Source organism: Macrobrachium nipponense, chromosome 35 (assembly GCF_015104395.2).
Source record: "Macrobrachium nipponense isolate FS-2020 chromosome 35, ASM1510439v2, whole genome shotgun sequence".
Lineage (NCBI taxonomy): Eukaryota > Metazoa > Arthropoda > Malacostraca > Decapoda > Palaemonidae > Macrobrachium > Macrobrachium nipponense.
In genome coordinates, this window is record NC_061096.1 from 503,690 (window position 1) to 525,285 (window position 21,596).

Consider the following 21,596-nt stretch of genomic DNA (forward strand, 5'->3'; position numbering starts at 1 on the left):
GAGCATGTCAGTGATGTAGAGGAGGGCGGCGGGGCTGGGGGGGGGGGGGGGGGGGTCGCCGGCGGATCAGATGGATGCATTTGGTGAGGAGGGGAATGGGTGAGGTGGGACTGGGGGAAGAAGATGCAAGATGGAGAAAGTTAACTCGAGCGGCTGACTCTGCTATAAAGTAGGACTAATCGAAAAGAAGAAGAAGAAGTAATTTCAAATGGAAAAACAGATAAAGGATGTAGACTCGGGAATAAATTGCTTTGTTTGGAATAATTATTTTTATTACTGAAGTAGCGATTTATAAGTAGCGGCGTCCAAGAAACAATTATAGTTTTTGTATTCGTATTTTTGCTGTTGAATCTGGCTGGGAAAAGTAGAGTGAGTGAAGTTATTTTTTATGTGAAGTATTTCAGTGCTTATTTTTCTCTTTCACTCTATGCTCTGTTAACCTCAATTTGACTCATTGCTGCTTGATGTAAAATGTCATGATGTTTTTTTTCTTTGTAACTAATTAAACCACCTTTCTTGTCTGCAAGACGATGGAAGTATGTTAACATTTATGGCCGTTTTCTTTTCTTTCTATTATTGTAAAAATTATGTTCTTATCTCTTTAAGGTGAAAGGAATTCTTGTTCTTAATGACCCAAGTATCGATTACAATTGGGTATAATTCATTGCCTCTGTATCAGTTTCCTTCCCCATCACTGTTCTATTCTTGTGCATCTATTAATGAATGAGCTTGGCGGTGTGCGCTACATTGCGTTAGAACCCGGCACTTCCCATCATGTCTCCCCTACCTTCCCGATCCCCTACCTACACCGCCCAACCCAGGGTGGACAAACAGGAAAGGTCCACTCGGATTTTATCTTTTACAAGATAGATTAAAACCCAATAATCCTTTCACGCCAGATACTTTATTCTGTTTTGTTCCTCTCCAGGTTCTCGAGCAATGCGACGAAATCGTGGTGATGCAAGACGGAAGAATCATTGAAAAGGGAAGTCACACTCACCTCTTGGGTCGTCGGGGGAACTACTCGCAAATGGTCCAAGGAATATTGTCCGGGGAGAGCCAGAACTCGGAAGTGAGGGCCGCAGAGGGAGGTAAGACCGACGCGTTGGTACCTTCAGGCCACAGAAAACTGAATTGTCTATGTTACGGAAGACTGGATATATGCTTGAACTGATCGTTATTAAGTCTACGTCTTAAGGGACTGCTGCTCCAATAGTGATTTAGGTTACAAAAGCACAACATAACTAACTGAAAATTTTGTTGAAAGACTATTTCCACCTGGATTCTGCTCCTAACTGCTGAAGGCAAAGTCTGCAAAATAAAAGTATTTTAGTATGCGTTCATAAAAACGGCTACTGCTTTTAAAACTATAAGAGATAAAGAGCTAAACTAAGTCTCATTTAATAGCTAAAGAGCGTGTCAACAATATCTGGACAAAACACGGAGTACTATGAGTATATTGTTCCACAACTGTCAATTGGCTTTAGCAGTTTCATCATACTCGCGCATTCATGTGCCATTACCGGTCGCTTTTTTTAATATCTTGAGTTACTATTGTTGTGAGATAATGTTATAAGGTTCAGGAATCATTTTCCTAACATGTATAAAGAGACATTGATATAATTTATCAAATAAAGCATGATGTACGTAACATTTCGTTTACCATCTTGAGAATAAAAAACAATCGAGTTCTCTGTGTAGCACTCCAGTTGCTTCCCAAGATGCGATAGAGTGAGGGTGCGTCCCACGCCTCTGGAAAGCGCTGCCAGAGGCACAATCCTTCGATAAATTTCACCGTAAATAAAATAACAACTACCGAGGCTATGGGGTTGTCATTTGGTATGTTTGATGATTGGAAGGTGGATGATCAACATACCAATTTGCAGCCCTCTAGCCTCTGTAGTTCTTTAGATCTGAGGGCGGACAGAAAAAAGGGCGAACGGACGGACAAAGCAGCCGTCATAGTTTCCTTTACAGAAAACTAAAATATACTTCTATCTTAAAAGGGTATAATATTATCTTCCTAACAAAATCTATATTCCATAGGCATAACATTTTTTCTGGTGAGATCCTAATATGTCATCCCATGAGTCAAATAAAAATGTCTGTCTTAGAGGGGGATAAAAAAAGAATGGCAAACTAATATACAAATCCTAATTCATGTTCCATTTTCTTCAGGAGAAATAGAATCCGAAGAGAGCCTCGGGCTGAAGGGGAAACTCACCAGTGAAGAGACGAGGCAAAGCGGAGTTGTGGCCCTACGAGTTTACACAAGTTTTATAAAGGTATTTAGAGCTAGACTATCAACGTTCCTGCATCAAAGAAATACATTTTCCATCCATTATCCTTAAATGAAATTATGTGCAAATTTGCTCCTAAAACGCGCTCGGGGATGAAATAAAACTGAAGCTGATACTGAAAAAAAAAAAAATTCTGGAATGACTATTCCAAGAATATTTTGTCACATTAGTCATGAATTCTTAGGGAATGAAGTGAAACTGAAGCTGATACTGAAATAAAAATTCTGGAAAGAGTATCCAAGACATTGTCAAAAAATAGTTTGTTTAGACTGATTTGCCATTTCTTATTGAATATCATTTTCTAATGTGTAATGCTCGTATTGAACGACTTTATTGGTGTCGACCAGAATAACTATACTCGGTTTTTTTTTCCATCTGTCCACCCGCCTGTGGTGTTTGCGTATGGTAACACTGCGTCCCGGGCTTTAGATAGTTATATTCAGCTTACATTCACAATAATAACAATAGCGTATTTCGAATACTAACGGTGTAATTCGCATACAGTAAATTATTAAAACAGTTTTCAGTTGCAAATGTACACCCAGATATCCTTTTATTTACCTAAAACTTGCACATAGCGTAACTATCTAAAGCCCGGGACGCAGTGTTACCATACGCAAACACCACAGGCGGATGGACAGATGGAAAAAAACAGAGTATAGGTTACAGCCGATTATCTAGTAATCATATAACATGGAACTTTCTTCCATTTCAGGCCTGTGGTGGGTGGCCAGTGGCTTCTGTCCTCATCACAGTGGTTGCATCCTTCGTTGTCATTAGGATACTGAGTTCGGTTTGGCTGAAGATCTGGCTGGATGAGGTAAAGACAAAGCCAGTATTAAACTTTTTTTTATTCTAGTTAAACATTTAATTTAAACCGAGTTTTGATCCTAGACTAGATGTAATTTGATCAGCCATCATGGTGGCTGCTTCTGTCATTTTATTTCGTCTTTTTTTTATTTCTTTACCCTAATGTTATAAAACAAGTTGGATGGACATGACTACACACACACACACACACACACACACATATATATATATATATATATATATATATATATATATATATATATATATATATATATATATATATATATATATTTCCCTGTGGTAGGGGTGTAAGAATACTACCACCGAAGGTCCTGCATGTCGTAAAATAACTGTGGAAACTGATGACTTGTAAGTGGACATTTTCGTCAAAAGCTTGGTCTACTGCCAATTACTGTAGAAACTGCTGCCTTGCAGGTGGAGTTTTTAGTCAAAGGCTAGGCCCAACACCACTGACTGAAAACTGCTTCCCTGCAGGTGGATTGTTTTTTGTCAAAGGCTAGGCCCACCACCACTGACTGTGGAAACTGCTGCATTGAAAGTGGATATTTTAGTCAAAAGCTAGGCCCACCATCAATAATTGTGGAAACTGCTGTCTTGCAGGTGGACTTTTTAGTCAAAAGCTAGGCCTACCTCCAATATCTGTATAAACTGTTGCCTTACAGTGGGCATTTAGTCAAACACTAGGCCCACTGCCAATAACTGACTGTGGAAACTGCTGCATTGAAGGTGGACTTTTTAGTCAGAAGCTAGCCCCCACCCCTCACCAATAACTATGCAGGTGGACGTTTTAGTCAAAGGCTAGGCCCACCGCCAATAACTGTGGTTGATGAAAGCACGGGCATGTGGTCATAAAAACCCCTTTGCCAAATAATAAACCATGCATGATGTTTTAAAATGCCTCAGGTAACCGAGAACCCTTATGTAGCCGATATTAGTGGGAAATCAGGAGATTATATATTATATATATATGTATACTATAATTATATATATATATATAAATATATATATATATCATATATATATATATATAATATATATATATACACACAATATATATATATATATATTATATATATATATATATATATATATTATATATAATTATCAAGTGATGGAGTGATAAAAATTGCTGAGGATATCTATGTAATGCTCTACACAGCATTGATATAGGAAATAATTTTGTCAATAGAAATAATGAAACACCTAAGCCAGAACCAAAACTACCAGTAGGAGAAATAAAACTCGCTGGACATTACACAATGTTTGCAAGAATGCCCTATACCTACAGCTTGGGAAAACTTGATCATTATATTAATTCACAAAAAGGGAGACACAAAAGACCTGAAAAATGACTGCTCAGTAAGTTTACTCCCAGTAATATATAAAATATTTACAAAGATCATGTTAGACCAAATAGAAAGACAGCTATACTTTAATCAACCAAGATAGCAGGCAGGTTTAGACGCAGGTTTTCAACAACTGACCATATCCAAGTCATTAATCAGCTAAAGGAAAATCAACAAACCACTATGTGTGGCATTTGTACACCATGAGAAAGCTTTTGATTCTGTCAAAATTTCAGCAGTAATGAAAGCCCTTCAGAAGCAGGAATAGATGAATCTTATGTTAGCGCCGTGCACGGAGACTTGCCACGGGGAAAATTGCCACTGGGATGATTACCACGCGAATCATTGCCCATATGGGAGTATTGTCACCGGGAACACAGCCACTGGGAACATTGCCCATGTGTGAACGTTGCCACTGAGAACAGTCCCCAGCTCTTATAAATGAAATTAAAGATTTATATAAAAACAATACGATACATAGAAATCAATTCTTAGGAAAGATTCATTTGAATTATATTACCGTATTTAGAAACGAAGGTGATTTTATTCAAAATATGAATTTGCGTTTTACAGCTATTTACAACCATTTGTCACATACTGTTACTTACTCATTTCTTGTTTTATGTAGGAACGGTTCAAGCTAAGGCCCATAATGGCTCGTGTGATGATAAAAAGTGAGAGTGGAAGAGATATCCTGTCGATGAATTGCAATCATGTCTCACAAACAGCGAAAATAAGAGTGGCACAATTATTTATTGGGAATGATCTCAAAGAAAGCAAAAGAAATGCAAAGCAAGATTGCGCACGAACGCATGGCTAGTAAATGTAGAAATCTTAATGTATGTTGATGAGCACTACCACTTTGCGACCAAGGATGTAGTTGAAGCCAAAAGTGTTCAGGCAACTTTAAAAGCCACTCTGTAACAACATCTAATCAGTCGAGTCTTGTACTAGTATCACAAGCGGCTGCAACCTTAGCTGAAGCTACACTTTCTCAATTACCTTCTGTAAATACCATTTGCACAAATGTTCGAAAATGGAGGTGGAAAAAATGCAAATTTTCCGGCTGTTCCGATGTCACGGACAGGATGCGCCATACCACAAGAATTTACAGTTCTCGACACTCGGGAGAAGTTTCTTCAATATGATTCCACAGTCGAGCTGAAATAGCTCTACCTGGTACCAGTAACATCTGAAAACACCTGGGCAGTGTTCCCAGTGGCAATGTTCACACATGGGCAATGTTCCCAGTGGCAGTGTTCCCGGTATCAATACTCCCATATTGGCAATGTTTCCAGTGGCAGTTCTCCTAGAGCCTGTTGGAACACTTGAAGATATCTATACGGGTAACAAAGCAAACCTAAAACTACATAAAGACAGTGAGAAATTTCTAATTGTGAAAGAGTTAGACAAGGAGACCCCATCTCTCCTAAATTATTCACAGCGTGTTTGGAAGAGATTTTAAGAATTTAGATTGGGAAAATGTAGGAATTAACATTAATGGGGAATATCTTGACCCTTTAAGATTTGCAGATGACATAATTCTACTCAGTGAATCGGGGAGGAATTACAAAAGATGATAGAAGATTTGAATAGAGAAAACAGAAATGTAGGACTGATAATTATGAATAGGAGTAAAACTAAGATAATGTTCAATGAAAATGCAGAAAGACAACCTATAAGAGTTATGGACGAACCTCTAGAGATTGTTAATGAATATACATATTTAGGACAGACAGTAAGTGTTTCCCCAGGACGTGAGACCGAAATTAAAGGAAGGATAAGCATGGGATGGAGAGCTTTTGGTAAACAAAATGAGATTATGAAAAGTTAAATGCCACTTTCTCTAAAAAGAAAAGTATTTAATCGGATGGTCCTACTAGTATTAACTTATGCAATAGAAACTTGGAGCCTTACTAAAACCTTAAAACATAAGCTAGTTACAGCTTCAAGAACTATGGAAAGAATAATGAAGAGACAGAAAAAGAGCAACATAGACACGAGACCAAACTAAAGTAGAGGATATTCTAAGACCAAGTAAGAAAAAGAAATGGGTGTGGGCAGGACATATAATGAGAATGTCAGATAATAGATGGACGAGAAAAATAACAGATTGGGTCCCTAGAGATTGCAAACTAAGTAGGAGAAGTAAGAGAAGAAGATGGATTGACGAGCTAAGAAAATTTGCGGGTACAGAATGGCATAGAAAGACCATAAACAGAAGGGAGTGGAAGGATATGTCTGAGGCCTTCGTCATGCAGTGGATTAGCAACGGCTGGTGATGATGTTTATATATATATATATATATATATATATATATATATATATATATATATATATATATATATATATATATATATATATTTCTACGTTAGGGAGATGGGCTCAGTGCCAGTCGCCTTCAAAACGCAACCGCACAGAACCTGACGCTTTCGGAGGAGGATCTAAAAGGAAGCATCACCGACAACCCAAGGCTTTGGATGTACCAACTGGTCTACGGCGTCTCCTTCTGCGCCCTCGTCGTTGTCGGTCTTGTCAAGGGAATCGTGCTCACCTTCAGGTAGCGAATAACTTTTGTGTTTTTCTTAAGCTTCTTTTATATACCTAGAGCGCGCTTTTCTCGACTCGATCTTCGAGGCAAAGGCTGTACGATAGTGGGAATTTTATTTCAGAGAATGTGGCCCTGAACAATTTGAAATCTAAATGGCTTAAACTTTATACAAACTCATTAAATAAACGTTAAGAAAATTCACACTTCGTGGAGAAGCTATATATATATTAAATAGAACTGCCTCTTCTTATCAAGATACGAACTTAGGGAGACCTTTATAAAAAATAAAGTGCTAGAAACATTAGTCACCTGTTTTGTAATGAAGATCGGGATTTTTCATACAGCATTTTGTATAAAATGTAAAATAGACTAAATAAATTGGGTTGCAGTGATTTTTACCACGCATTAGGCCTGCTATAAAAAAAATCCAGTTTTACTCCAGAAATTCTCCGCTGGAATATTGGTATTTGATCTGATACAAAGTCTAAGGTTATGTGTCCATCTTCTCTTATTTTCATCTTTTTCATTTCCAGTCTGCTCAGGGGGGCATCTACTCTACACAATGACATGTTCAGGAGTATCCTCTTTTCTCCTATGAGTTTCTTCGATACGACGCCCTCCGGAAGGATCCTGAACAGGTTCTCCAGGGATCTGGATGAACGTAAGCTGCCCTGTAACATTGTATGTTACTCGGGAATACATTACAAAGTTTAATGTCCTGATATATTCTCGTGCTCCAGTTGTAAAGACCAATTCTCAGATCACTGTTTTGCTGTACATAAAAGATAGTACTTCCGTCAGTACTTTCTTTATTATTTCTGCCATTTTCAGTGTGCTGATTCAGGGCACTGTTTGAGTTACATTATTTTTAGTATTTCTCTCAAACGCTACCATCACTAATGAAAAATCTATTGTTTTCAAATGCATTAAAGTATTTGCTGTTAAATTCACTTTCTCATGAGGTCATCAAGTATTTTGGTAGGAAGGTATCCCATGGTCTCATTATGATCTGACCTCGGTTATTATACCCTAGCCTTGTTTTCAAGTCCACGAGGTCACAGAGATGGCGAAATTCACCTAAACCTATTACGGGTATCTCTTGATGTTCAGCCATTTCAAACATCCTAAATATTATCTCATTTGCGTATCACTTATTTTTCTAGTCTCTCCACCATTTTAGAAATCTTAAGTATATCCTCCGAAATGTTGGATTACCTAACCAATACTGACACTGTTCAGTGACGATTGCATCTTCGCTGAGGTGAATATGAATGATCATATTTCGATATGAAAAGCCTTAAAAGAAAAGAAAATTCACTACACGGAAAGGAAGGGCATCGAATGACGATGGCTTATTAACATTGCTGAAGATTATAAACTTATGCTTATGATTTAAATCACGCCAAGCTTAGACGCTGCCGTAGTCTTTTGCTGCCGGGCTACCCCCGTGAAATTTTCGCTTACTCGGGAAGTAAGCCTACAAACTAGTACGTTGTTGTTGCTGTTGTTGTTTTGGAAAGCCTGAAGAAAAGGTCTGAAAAAGGTGTTTTGCGTTGGGTTAAAGATGAAGGAATTTTTGGATAGGATATTTATGATTTATTTATTAGAATGAAAATGTGAAAAATAAATAATGTGCTGCTTCTTGAACACCACAGAAAAATTATTTCTGATAAAATATATCGTATTCATTTTAATTTTCGTTGGTGAAACAACGCTCTATTTGACTAGATTTTAGCACGCGCCTGGTGTAAGGTGGAGGTCGGATCACGCCTTCTTGTGGTTAACTGTGGGTTAGATTAATAAGCCAACTTCTACCCGAGGATGGCGTGTGGGGAAGTTTGGCAAAGTGTCACAAGGGCACTCATGGGGGCATCTGGGTTTTACAAAACCAGCTGATACCAATCAGTTTGATTCTTTATTAATGTGAACTTGACTGTCATGAAAAATTAGAATTAGAATTATTATCTCTATTAAATAATCATCAGAGAGACACTAAGTCACATTTGACAATCTTAAGACTGAGCCAGATGATTTCTTCTTAAATGATAGGTAAGAAGTGCAACAAGAACAAGGTGTGATCCGACCTCCATCTTACTCGGGACGTATATGCAAGATTTTCCACTGAAGCATAAGTTGCAAACATCATATTTCTAATCAAATGTGAAGTGGTCTTCGTAATTAATACTCATAATTAGTACTGTTCATACTAACAACAAGGATCAAATAAAAACACAAATTGAACACGTTCATATATTCTCAGTTATAAATGGAAACACAAAATAATTGAACAAAAATATAGCCTCTAAATTCAGTACATCAAATAAATTAAAACGTGCTAAAATCTACGGAGAGAGAGATAGCCTGTTGTTTCACCAAAGGCAATGACAAAATAATACAATATATTTTATCATAAATGATTTTTCTGTATTGTTTTATGTGCCCATTATTCAGTTTTACATTTTTATTCCAATAAATAAATCATAAATATCCTATTTGACCTTTTTAGACCTTCCCTACCCCCCCCCCCCCCCCCCCACAACAAAATTAACAACAAAAATATCATCAACAACAGCAAAGCAGTTTATAGGCTTACTCCCCGAGTAAGCGAAAATTTAAGAAGGAGCGACTGAAAACTAAGACAGAAATCAAAACAGCAGTTCTGAGAATCTTCAGTACCGTCTAGTGTAGCTACTACGTAAAACACATAATGAGGTCTTACCTCAAACGAGGTTTATTCATCTACACTCCTCCCTTTTCTCCTCAGTTGACGTCAGAATTCCGTACTTCCTCGAATTCCTCGCGCAGGGCATTTTGGGAACTCTTGGCCTGGCAATTCTGATCTGTACCATCTACGTCTGGTTTACTGCTCCTCTGCTGACGACGGCGTGTAAGTCTCTCTCTCTCTCTCTCTCTCTCTCTTCCGAACTTATGAACTGTTGTACATCAATTTCAAGTATTTAAAGTTTTCAATACAAACCTCCACTTTAAGGGAGAAAATAATCCTAAATTGATTTTATGCCACTGCACATCTTGGACGGAAAAGGCAGTGATATGCTTACTCATTGTGGCGTTACTCTTCACTTGAACCCTAGTGAAATTAACCATGTTCCCATACAGTTGTGCTTTGCCTCCTCGACTCGTTCATGAATGCCGGAGTGAGAGAACTGAAGAGAATTGATAACTTGAGGAAGTCTCCAGTTATTCAACACATCGGGTCCTCTCTTGCTGGCCTGTCTGTCATCAGGACTTTCGACCAGCAGGATCTTTTCACCAGGAGGTAAGCCACTGAGGCAGAAAGAAAGACGACGATATCCTAAAACATAAGATAGATTCTATGGCTCCTCGGAGACAATGAAAGCCACCGAGTCAGGATACCCAAAATCTTAGGAAATATAAAAACAGTCTGTCTCTCTCTCCTTTGAAACATATAACTACAATTAATCTCATAATTGACGTGCGTCATTCAGGATAACATTTTGTTCAGAATGTACCAGTACCTGGACGACCACACCGCGGCACAACTCGTCTACAGACTCTCGACCCAGTGGTACGTCTTCAGGATGCAGATGCTGTTTCTGTTGCTCAAAGCCTCTCTCACTGGGCTGTGCATCTTCACCAAAGGTTTGGTTACGACAGCGACTGCAGGTCTCGCTCTTTCAGTCATGACTCTGGTAAGATTAATTCAAGGACCTTCGCCTGATTGAGGAAAGGTCTTTGACTGTCGAGTGACTCACTTTATGGATTTTGCTTTCCTTGGTAGGTAGGTTAAGGTCGTCATATCAGTCTCTACTGCAAGATCATTAAACCTTGCATTGGTACCTAAAGGGGACAATGTAAGTAAATATGAATTCATTCATTCACTTTTCTGTTTCATATATAGAAATCTTATATCAGGGGTCTTTTTACATAAGGTTTGATACCAGAGTAAATTTACTGTTTGCATGGATACGTCTTTTTTTATAGATAGTTGATATTGAGATGAAACGCAAAGCTCCATGACAGGTACACCATAAAAGCACACTACTCCTCAGCACTCATCAACACCACACGCATTTATCCTGGACGTGTGAATGGATATTGCAGCGTCTAAACTTATGCAACAGTGAACAGTCATTTTGGCAGTAATGATTTCGTGGTAAATTTGTCGTTGGTCACAGGGGACCTGATCAGGTCACAGTATCCAGTGCTACTTTAGTTTATGATTTTTATAGTTGTAGGGAGGTCACTGTAAGCCAAGGTGATCAATGTTAAGTCAAGTTAGGTTTTACTGGTTCAGAGTATCTTGAATTTAATCAGTAGGGTCTGTTTGGTTTGGATATGCCCCCTAAGTTAGGCTAATTGAGCAAAACCGTCATTCCTACTTATTTTGTACCAACCAATAAGATTTTTCTTAAAGGGTATATAACACAGTTAAAAAAAATCGTCAGTGAAAGTAATAACAAAAAGTCAATGCATATGTTAATATATATATATAGATATATATATATATATATATATATATATATATATATATATATATTATATACAAAAGGACTTATTGCAACTGGATGGTATCTAGCGGAGTTATTTATTCAAAATAAAAGTTACAAGCTTTCAAGGACAAACAGTCATTATCAAGTACCATGGATACTTGATAATGAGGACTGCTTGTCCTTGAAAGCTTGTAGCTTTGTTGAATCAATAACTCGGCTAGATACCATCCAGTTGCAATAAGCTCCTTTATATATATATATATATATATATATATATATATATATATATATACATATATATATATATATATATATATATATATATAATATAATATATATATCATATATCTATATACATATGTATATATATATTATATATATATATATATATATATATATATATATATATATATATATATATATATATATACCCATAATGTGTGTGCATGTATATATAATGCTTGATTATGGTATATTGTTCACAGGTATATAATGAATTCAACTACTTAATGAAAGTGAAAGCCGAGTTTCTGTCGAGATTCACAGCCGTGGAACGCCTCGTGGAGTATTCCCAGGTAAGTGTCAACATTTACAGATTGCTGAATCGACTTGTTCATAACAGCTCTCATATTTCAATAACTATCTCCATATATATTTCATACATTACGTTACAGTGAGTTGCAAGTTGAATGTTCTCAAGTGTTAGCGTGAGTTTTAGCCTTGATTTCTTGGCAGTTGCAGCGATCATGACACTTCATAATCCAGTATCACTTCTCCGAAACATAAACCTGCAGCTCAGCTTGTTATGATGACGCCACCGTTACCAGTGAGAAGTGTGCATCCCTATGAGTTAGAAGCCACAATAATGTATATGAGACTGGAATTTTTCCAAAATACAAAAGTTCAAAACAGGGAGCTTTCGACTGGTCGCACAACGATGCTCTTCAGCCAACAGATTCAGACACTGAATTTTTTTCTTTCTTTATTTCGATTTATTTACCGTGGGTGAATGAATGGACGCCTGTCGGGGTAGACCATCCATGAGGGCTGAATTTGCGAGCTGTTCTATGCTACTAAATTATACTCCGAACACTTTTCGTTCAAATTGAGTGTCAAGATCGAACAAAAATTGGTAATTCTACAGAATAGTTCCGCACGGACTGCAAGGAACGTAACTGCGGATACGACATCCACTAGGGATTGGGGCGTCCAATTTATTTCGCCGTGTTTATTACTGGCCCCTGGGGGTTAATTAGAGTCGTCCGAATAAATATTACTTCAAATTCTTGTTCAGGAGGTAAAACTGCATAGAAAAACCGCAACTGCCATAGTCTAGGCCGCCGCGGAATAGTACCCTAGATCTACCCAAAAATTATAGATATGAAAGATAGATTGGTGAGGACAGATGGATCTTTCCTAGATAGTGGCCCGCCTCCCCCCTCCCCCCGGGGTTTGACGCGGTGTGAATCCACCTTTACGGTGTGTTAGTACGAGCCCGTTAGGGATCACCTTAAAAAGATAATACAAAAGACTGTAAATATCATACAGATAATGACCCCAAAGAAATATTAATGCTAGATAACGACCCCCAACAATCTTTGCACAGTTTAGGAAGAAGGAAACGCGAAGTGTCTCTGGCCAGGCTACATAAGGAGGCAAAATAAAGAATTCCCACCTGAAACCATTATTCTGAACTACTCGTTTTCGCTTCGTATAAACACTACTCTTGTCTTAATGTCTGCCATAGACTTGGGAATGAATTCTCGCCATCCTTATAAACTCAATTGCAACCCTCACCTCAGCGACCTGTTCTTGATTTACTGTGTCCCCGTAGGGGGTTAGTGCTGTCAGTGCACCGCACGCAGTGCATTGTAGTCATTAGTTATGGGACTTTGCAGCGTCCCTTCGGCCCCTAGCTGCAACTACTTTCATTTTTTGTGTTGCACCTCCGTTCATATGATCTTCCTTCCATCTGGCTTTCCTCAACCCATTCTTAACAATTGCTTCATAGTACAGCTGCTTCGAGGTTGTCTTCTTGTTACACCTTTCAAACCTTCTGTCAATTTCCCTTTCAGCGCCGAATGACCTCTTAGGTACCAGCATTTGCCTTTAGGTCTAAATTCTATATTCTATGGCCAATCTGTATTTTTAAGGTCTTGAACCAACGACGATTGCAGGATTTAGTGAGTGAGGCACCTTCGGCAAATCCAGAGGCCGCTCCAGAAGGGTGGCCAGCCCTGGGTAAAGTACAGCTGAAGGAGGTGAGCTTCCGCTACCGCCCCGACCTACCTCTGGTTCTACAGAATATCGATGTAGTCTTCGAACCAGGTCAGAAGATTGGCGTCGTAGGCAGGACAGGCGCAGGTTGGTCTGTAGTATCGTTGACTGCTTTGTTATTTTTTTTTTATAGGACACACACCCTCATGTGTGTGTGTGTGTGTGTTTGTAGAATCTACTGGTCACTTTTTTTACCAGATACATATGAAATTGTAATAACCACAATGCCCTCTTAACTTCTTTGCTCTTTTTTGGATACGATTGTCACCTCTTTGTGATTTTTGGACCTGGGTTCGTTTCCCAGGACCAGCCATCACAATTTACAGTATAATCTCCATCCAAGTCTCCCACCAAGCTGACAAAGTATTTTACTCTTTGTCTACCTCTCGCTCTCCTCCCCTCTATTTCTCACTTATTATATGTCCAACAAAATTCTTTTCTCTTCCTTACTTCTCTTACAAGGGCTCTCTGTGCTCCAGTTCTTGCTAACACCTCTTCATTTGTCACTCTATCTGTCCATGATATTCTTAGCATTCTTCTATAAAACCACATCTCCGCTGCTTTAAAATTGGCTTTCAATTCCTAGTCCAGCTCTCTGATCCATACATGAGGGTGGACCACACATACGTTTTCAGAGCTCTTGTTCTCGTTTGAGTTCCAATTCTGTTATTTTCTAGAAGGTTTTTCATATTCTTGAAAGAGTTTTTATCTATCAGAATCCTCCTCTCAATATCTTGTTTTGCTCTCGCATCTTGCGTTAGTTGACTGCCCAGGTAAACAAAACTGTTAGCTTGTTTTATAACCCTGTTGTATATCAATATATTACAATTTGGTGGATTTTGATTCTTTGATGCAACTACAGCTTCCGATTTTCTTACGTTAATTTTCAGTCCCATTTTTTCACTCCCCCTGTTAACTGTGTCTACTAATGATTGGAGTTTTTCAGCTGTGTCCGCAATGATTACTGTATCATCTGCGTATCTGATGTTATTAATATCTACTCCTCCGATCTTAATCCCTTCCATATCCTCTAGACTTCTCAAGATGATCTTTCCATATATTGCAAAAAGATCTGGTGATAATACACATCCTTGGCGAACTCCTCTCTTTATTTCCACCCATTCTGATAAGTTGTCAAGGCTGATCGACTGCTGCCATTTAGCTCCAGTATAAGTTGGTAATGAGTCGGATGTCCTTGCTATCTACGTTCATTCTTTGTAGTATTTCTACCAACGCAGTGTGCCTCACTCTATCAAATGCTTTCTCATAATCTGTAAAACACATATATAGATCTTTTTGAATTTCTATTGCTCTTTCTGTTAACATTCGCATGATGAAAATTGCGTTTCTTGTTCCTTTCTTCTTTACAAATCCGTATTGTTCCTCTGCAATTTCTGGCTTTGGTTTTCTTTTTATTCTGTTTAAAATCAATTTACAATTATCTTTGTTATCGGGCTCATTGCACTGATGGTCCTATATAGATTGCATTCGACTACACCAGGTTTCTTAGGTATTGCTATGAAGATGGATTTGTACATCTCTCTTGGTATGTAGTAACCTGTGTCATATATCTTCTGGCTAACTCTGCAATTTTTCTTAATCCAAAATCTCCACTTGCTAATATCATTTCCATTGTAACTTCAACGTTACCTGGATTTTTTCCTTTCTTAAAACTTTTAATTAACACTGATTATTTCATTGTCTAGTATATCAGGTCCATGCATTGGTATGTTTAGTCTCGGTTTTTCACCCCTATTATCTTCAAAAAGGTCCTTTACATTTTATTCTTCCCAACGTTTCAAAACCTCTTCAGTTTCCATCACAATTATTCCTTCGCGGTTTTTAATCACATTGCCTCTCGCTACTCTTTTCCTTCCCACTACATCCTTTATCCTTCTATGCTGCTCTCAATCTTGTTTTTGTCTTTCCCGTTTTTCCACTTCGCTGCTCTGCTCATGAATCCAATCTTCCTTTGCCACATCACGCGCGTCTAATTTCCAAGTTTAGATCTTCATATCTCTGAGGGTTGTTTTCTTTGTTTATTCTTCTCTCCTCCATCTTATCTCATATTGAGTCAGTCATCCATCACTGTCTTTCTCCTCTTTTCTGTTTGGGTACCATTTCTTTTGCTGGTTCAGTAAATGCTATCCTTCACTTTCTCCAATCTCCATCCAGTTCCTCTTCTCTCCTAAACGTTCTTTACTATTTCAAACTTCGTATCTGTTACACACTCCTACTCTGTATTGTTCTTTGAGTTGTTCATCTGTTATGAGAAGTTTCAGTTGTCGTCTTTCTTCTTTTTTCTTCTTATTGACTTTCTTCAATTTCGGCTCTATCTGCCACTGCTGGAACATGATCGCTGCTGGTGTCCATTACAGCATTTCTAAAACGTTTATCGATGGCTATGTAGTCAATTTGATTTTGACATCCTCCTCCTGGGCTCTTCTTCCATGTCCAGAGTAGTCTAGGGTGTTTTTTGAACCATGTGTTTGTTAACATCAACTCATTTGCATCACACCATGAAATAAATCTCTGCCCTCTAAAGTGACGATCACTCAGTCCAAACGGTCCAACCAGATCTTCAAATCGGTCATTCCCCACTTTCGCATTAAAATCACCCATCAACACCGTGATTTCCTGTGATTTGCATTGCTCCAATGCCTCTGCTATTTGATCATAAAATTCATCAACTTCCTCCTCTGCACACTCTAGTGCTGGTGCATAAACTTGGATGAAGTTAATGTTGAATGGATGACCCCTTATTTCCATCATAATTACTCTATCAGACATCACCCAGTATCCCAAAACGCACCCTGATACTGTCTTACTCACCACAATACCATCTCCCCTCTCAGGTCTATCTCCTCCAGAGAAGTCAAGAGTGTGGTCTGCACTCTGTCCATCTGCTCCTCTCCATCGTATTTCACTCAATCCCAGGATACTCAGATTCATTGGCAGCATTTCCTTTTCGACCTCCTCAAATTTGCCGCTCTGACTCATTGTCCTCACATTCCACGTGCCTATTCTTATCCTGCTTCTGTTATTAAAAAAAACTGTTCCTCTCCCTATTGACTAGACTAGCTCCACTTCCACCCAATTCCCCAACACTGTCCTCTGCTCCTCTAGCGTCGTCGTCAACATCCTCACTGCCTATTGTCATTATTGTTACCCTCACCATTGCCATCCCAAAAGTACCATGATCATCCCCAACCACAAAACCACTGAAGTCATGAGAATTATTAAATCCATCAAGGATTTCACAGATTTCACCCACTTCCACTGCCCCTGTCCCCAACATCTCCATGTACATTAAATCCTCCAAAACTAAAATTATTTGGGTCACGAAAACTACTGAAATCATTCATATCATTAAAACCAATAAAGTCCCTTACATCACTGAAGCCACTAAAGTCATCTATATCACTAAAGCCACTAAAGTCCATATTATTGTTAAAACGGCAAAGGTCCATAGTATCCCTAAATCTACCAAAATTGTGAAAGTTGTTTATGCTTCTGTTCCTTTTCTTCCCCTAATTCTTTTTCCTTTTATTACTTCTGAATCCCCCTCTCTCTGCAGTAGCATGATAACGGTCTGGATCTGACTGCAGATCTCAACGTTCCCTACTGAGCAAGGTTGCACTGACCTGACAATTGCCAGTGCCCCCATTAACACTGTTGGCTAGATCAATTGTTTGGTTTTGGTTCATGATTGTCTTGGAGTATGCAGTACATGGTTGGGTCTCTAGTCCCATTCCACGGTGGCAACTGATTCCCTCCTATGTGCCAGGTTCGCTTCACTGGGCCATGCCAGTTTGCTGTCACACCTTCTCTGCCAGTGTCCTTCCTTTTTGGATCATGTGCCACATCAACTGTTCCAGACTTTTTGAACTGAGAGGTGACGTCCTCTATTCACAGTGTATTGTATACACTGCTACCCTCAGATGGTTTTGCCCATCAGCCGAGATGGTTTACCAGGGTGTGACCGATGCAGTTCACTTACATCTACTTGGAGTCACATCTGAGAGCTAGGTGATCCAAAGAAGACCAGATTTATGTATCCATCCTTATTTGGATACGGCTGCTACATAATAACCAGTATTACGCTTTTTAATCAGCCCCATACACACACACACATATATATATGCTATATTTTATTCATAACACTTTGGACACAGAAGTTCTTTTTATATAAATGAAGCGGGTGACTATCAAGCCTAACCCATCACGTTAACAGTCAGGGATGCCTTAAATACAAAATATGTTACCATAATGAATAGTAGAAATATTTGCAGTGTCCCTTCGGCTCCTGGCTTTCATTCCTTTTCACTATAGCTCATTCATATTCTCTCTCTTCCACCTTATTTCCCTCAGCCCTCTCCTAACAGTTGATTGATTCATAGTGCGGCTGATTTAAGGTTTTCTTTCTGTTGTCTTCCAATCCTTTTTACAGTCAATTTCTGTTTCAGCAGTGAGTGACCTCATAGGATCAAGCGCTTCGTCTCTGGTCTAAATGTTATCATCTATTTTTTCGCTCATTTTGAGAAGTTTATGGAATCCAGTGAGCATTATTATCGAAGTCATAATAAAGTCAAGGAAGACGGCATGAAAATGTGTAGATTACCTACAGACATTCATATCTTTGCGGTTTATCATCTCGATTACCCGTCAGGTAAATCCTCGCTTATCGCCGCTGTTCTTCGCCTGGTGGAAGTGGAGAGCGGTCAAGTTCTCATAGACGAAATCGACATTTCCAATTTGAGTCTTCACTCCGTCCGGTCAGCTGTTTCTGTCATACCTCAGGACCCTCTGCTCTTCCAGGGATCGATCAGGTTAGCATAACTCGGGACGAGGTAGGTTGGGAGCAGGATTAGTGTGTGTGTGTGTATATATATAATATATATATATATATATATATATATATATATATATATATATATATATATATATATATATATATATTGTGAATTATAAATAGGAACTGGGCCCCTTCCACTGTACACAGTTTAAATTTGACGTGAGTGAATTTAAAAGGACGGAATGTCTTCATAGTAATGACCACTTCTGTATTTTTATATTTTCGCCTTTGCTGTCGTGCAAGGTTTTTGTTATTTTGATATAAAATTTACATCCAACCTCTTCTATCTTTACGTCATGAAACTTTGGTTTGACCAGCCTATAGAGAATTAGCATTGGTGGGCGATACAACATGTATGCTGTATCTTTGAAATGCAAATGAATGTCATATACATTCAACATTTTCATATCTAAAAATCTCTTGGTATTTTTTGTATCTCTCTCGCTCTCATAACAACTTGCATTTAAAATCAGACCCGTACCCAGAGTGGATTTTTTTATGGGAGGAGTCTTTTTTTTCCCGAAACTGGACCTTTTCTTCTATAAATGTCATTACATATATAGGTATATATAATATGAAATACTTGAAAATGTTATTTTAGTTACATTACGGTGGCCTGTATCATATTCCTATTATCACTCTTGTATTTCTTACTACTAAAGAATGATGTTTAAAAAAAGACTTGCCAAAAAAGCAAAAGATTGTTATCTATTACTTTGTAAGTACAGTTCAATGAAAAGGATAGGCTCGGAAAATATGGACTTCCAGAAATTTTGAGAGCCTGTATCGTTCGACCCCCCGACCACCCCCTTCGGTACCACATAATAACTGCTAAACCCCAGGAAACTTCTCTTAAAGAAAAACTCTGCCCACCCATGAGTACTAAAAAAATAATGCTAAAAATAATTTAAAAAATAAAAAAACAAATCTAAACTATCAAACTTAAAAAGTTTTTAAATAATGACGTTTCAGGCTGCATTGGCATGTATCTCCCTGTCAAATACCTTAGCAGACTTAGCTTTCAGGACAGCTCCCCTGTTTGGCTGCAAGGTTTAAGGAGTGAGCAAAAGCTTTCATGTAATTTCCTAGGCATTGCCAGATTTCTTCCTATTAATATTCATATATGAAGAGGACATGGTCCACCTGGGGTCAAATTTGCTTAAAATTATCCTCCTCTAAGGTACAATTTAGATCCTTTCGAAGAGCACGATGAACCTGCCATTTGGGAGGCTCTCGAGCAGTCCAGCCTGAAGAGAGTTGTACAGCAGCAGGACAAAGGGCTTATGTCGACTGTGGCCACAGCAGGAGAGAACTTTGCCCTGGGGGAACGACAGCTCATTTGCCTCACAAGGGCCCTGCTTCGCAAAAGTAAGGTGTGTGATCGGTGAAAATATCCAGATGCTTTAGAGTCAAGTGTTTACATAAATATCATAATAATAGAAGGATTAAAACAAGACTTATAGAAGTAGATCTTCAGCCAAAGCATGGTTTGCTTCAGTGGGTATTACCTGTTCCCTCTTCGATCATAGCAAAGGTCAAAAGGTACCAGCAGCTGAAATGGCACTAAAACTAAATTTTGATATACTTTCATCCATTTATCCTGCTTCAAGGTAAAAATACAATTTTCAGAGCGAGTAAACAAAATATGAAATATCGACAGGGAAATGAAAAGTATAATTGTAAAATTATAATTATCTTTCATGAGAAATTCCAAAGATATTGAAATGCGGGTGTCAACTTCCGAATTTTACCTGGACGTTTATGTTTCCGACCAGATCTTGCTGCTCGACGAGGCGACAGCTTCCGTTGATTTGGAAACCGACCAGATGATTCAGTCGACCATTCGGAAGGCTTTTGCGCAAAGCACTGTCATCACCATTGCACACAGACTCAACACCATCACCAGCTACGATAAGGTCTTAGTCTTACAGGAGGGACGAGTAAGTAAGAAAGTGACTGACTGTTTGCACTGAGAGAGAGAGAGAGAGAGAGAGAGAGAGAGAGAGAGAGAGAGAGAGAGAGAGAGAGAGAGAGAGGTCTGATATATCAAATTCTGTCGTCTGCATGAATAGTGAGAGGAGGTTTGATACAATAAGTTCGATCATCTCCACCGAAAAATAAATAAATAAAAAAGAGGTCTGAAGCATCACATAATTTACCGTAGCCTTTAATGTAACTGAGTGTATCATGGAACCTACAACCAGTTTTTCTCCGATACAGATGATAGAATTCGATACTCCAGAAGCTCTCATACAGAGACAAGGATCCCTTTTCGGAGAGATGATGGCCGCTATGGGAGTCACAACAGTCGACCAGATGAGGACGCAAACTTGATCAATGACAACCGGACCTCTGTTGTGACATGGCCGGTAGGAAAGGGAAAAAGTTTTCACCCAACAACTCCCGAAGTCTTTATGTATATGTATATGTATATGTATATGTATATATATATATATATATAATATATATATATATATATATATATAAAGGTATAAGCCACGAAGTAAAGATAAACAACGGAGTTTCTGCAAGATCTTACGACGTTCAACGTCCTTTACTCAGCAGTTTATCTGCTGAGTAAAGGACGTTGAACGTCGAAAGATCTTGCAGAAACTCCATTGTTTATTTTTCCTTCGTGGCTTATACCTTTATTCATGGATTTATCACGTTCCAAACTTTCGTGATTCAGTTACACATACATATATATATATATATATATATATATATATATATATATATATATATATTATATATATATATATATATATATATATATATATATATATATATATATATATATATATATATATATATATATATATATATATATATATATATACTATATACGCTGTGGTTACGGTTCCAGCAGCTGTAACGTGACTTTCCATTGCTATGTTTACGACAGTTCTTTTATGTGCATGCGCCACTGTTTTCTGGGACCCGTAGCTTGTTGTGACTGTCGAA

At 38.3% G+C, this 21,596-nt stretch overlaps 1 protein-coding gene across 1 annotated transcript in view; it reads left to right on the forward strand.

The window, feature by feature from the left end:
- The window catches only part of LOC135208165 (ATP-binding cassette sub-family C member 12-like), a 58,319-nt gene extending 37,263 nt beyond the window's left edge, over nt 1-21,056 (forward strand). The window contains exons 15-28 of the mRNA XM_064240302.1: nt 929-1,091; nt 2,179-2,285; nt 3,016-3,120; nt 6,853-7,037; nt 7,562-7,689; nt 9,793-9,915; nt 10,146-10,305; nt 10,513-10,699; nt 11,986-12,075; nt 13,678-13,864; nt 18,447-18,606; nt 19,813-20,005; nt 20,408-20,572; nt 20,853-21,056. Of these exons, the coding sequence (XP_064096372.1) occupies nt 929-1,091; nt 2,179-2,285; nt 3,016-3,120; nt 6,853-7,037; nt 7,562-7,689; nt 9,793-9,915; nt 10,146-10,305; nt 10,513-10,699; nt 11,986-12,075; nt 13,678-13,864; nt 18,447-18,606; nt 19,813-20,005; nt 20,408-20,572; nt 20,853-20,966 (2,067 nt within the window). The 3' untranslated portion in view covers nt 20,967-21,056. The remainder of the gene's footprint in view (nt 1-928; nt 1,092-2,178; nt 2,286-3,015; nt 3,121-6,852; nt 7,038-7,561; nt 7,690-9,792; nt 9,916-10,145; nt 10,306-10,512; nt 10,700-11,985; nt 12,076-13,677; nt 13,865-18,446; nt 18,607-19,812; nt 20,006-20,407; nt 20,573-20,852) is intronic.
- The last annotated feature ends 540 nt before the right edge of the window (nt 21,057-21,596 follow it).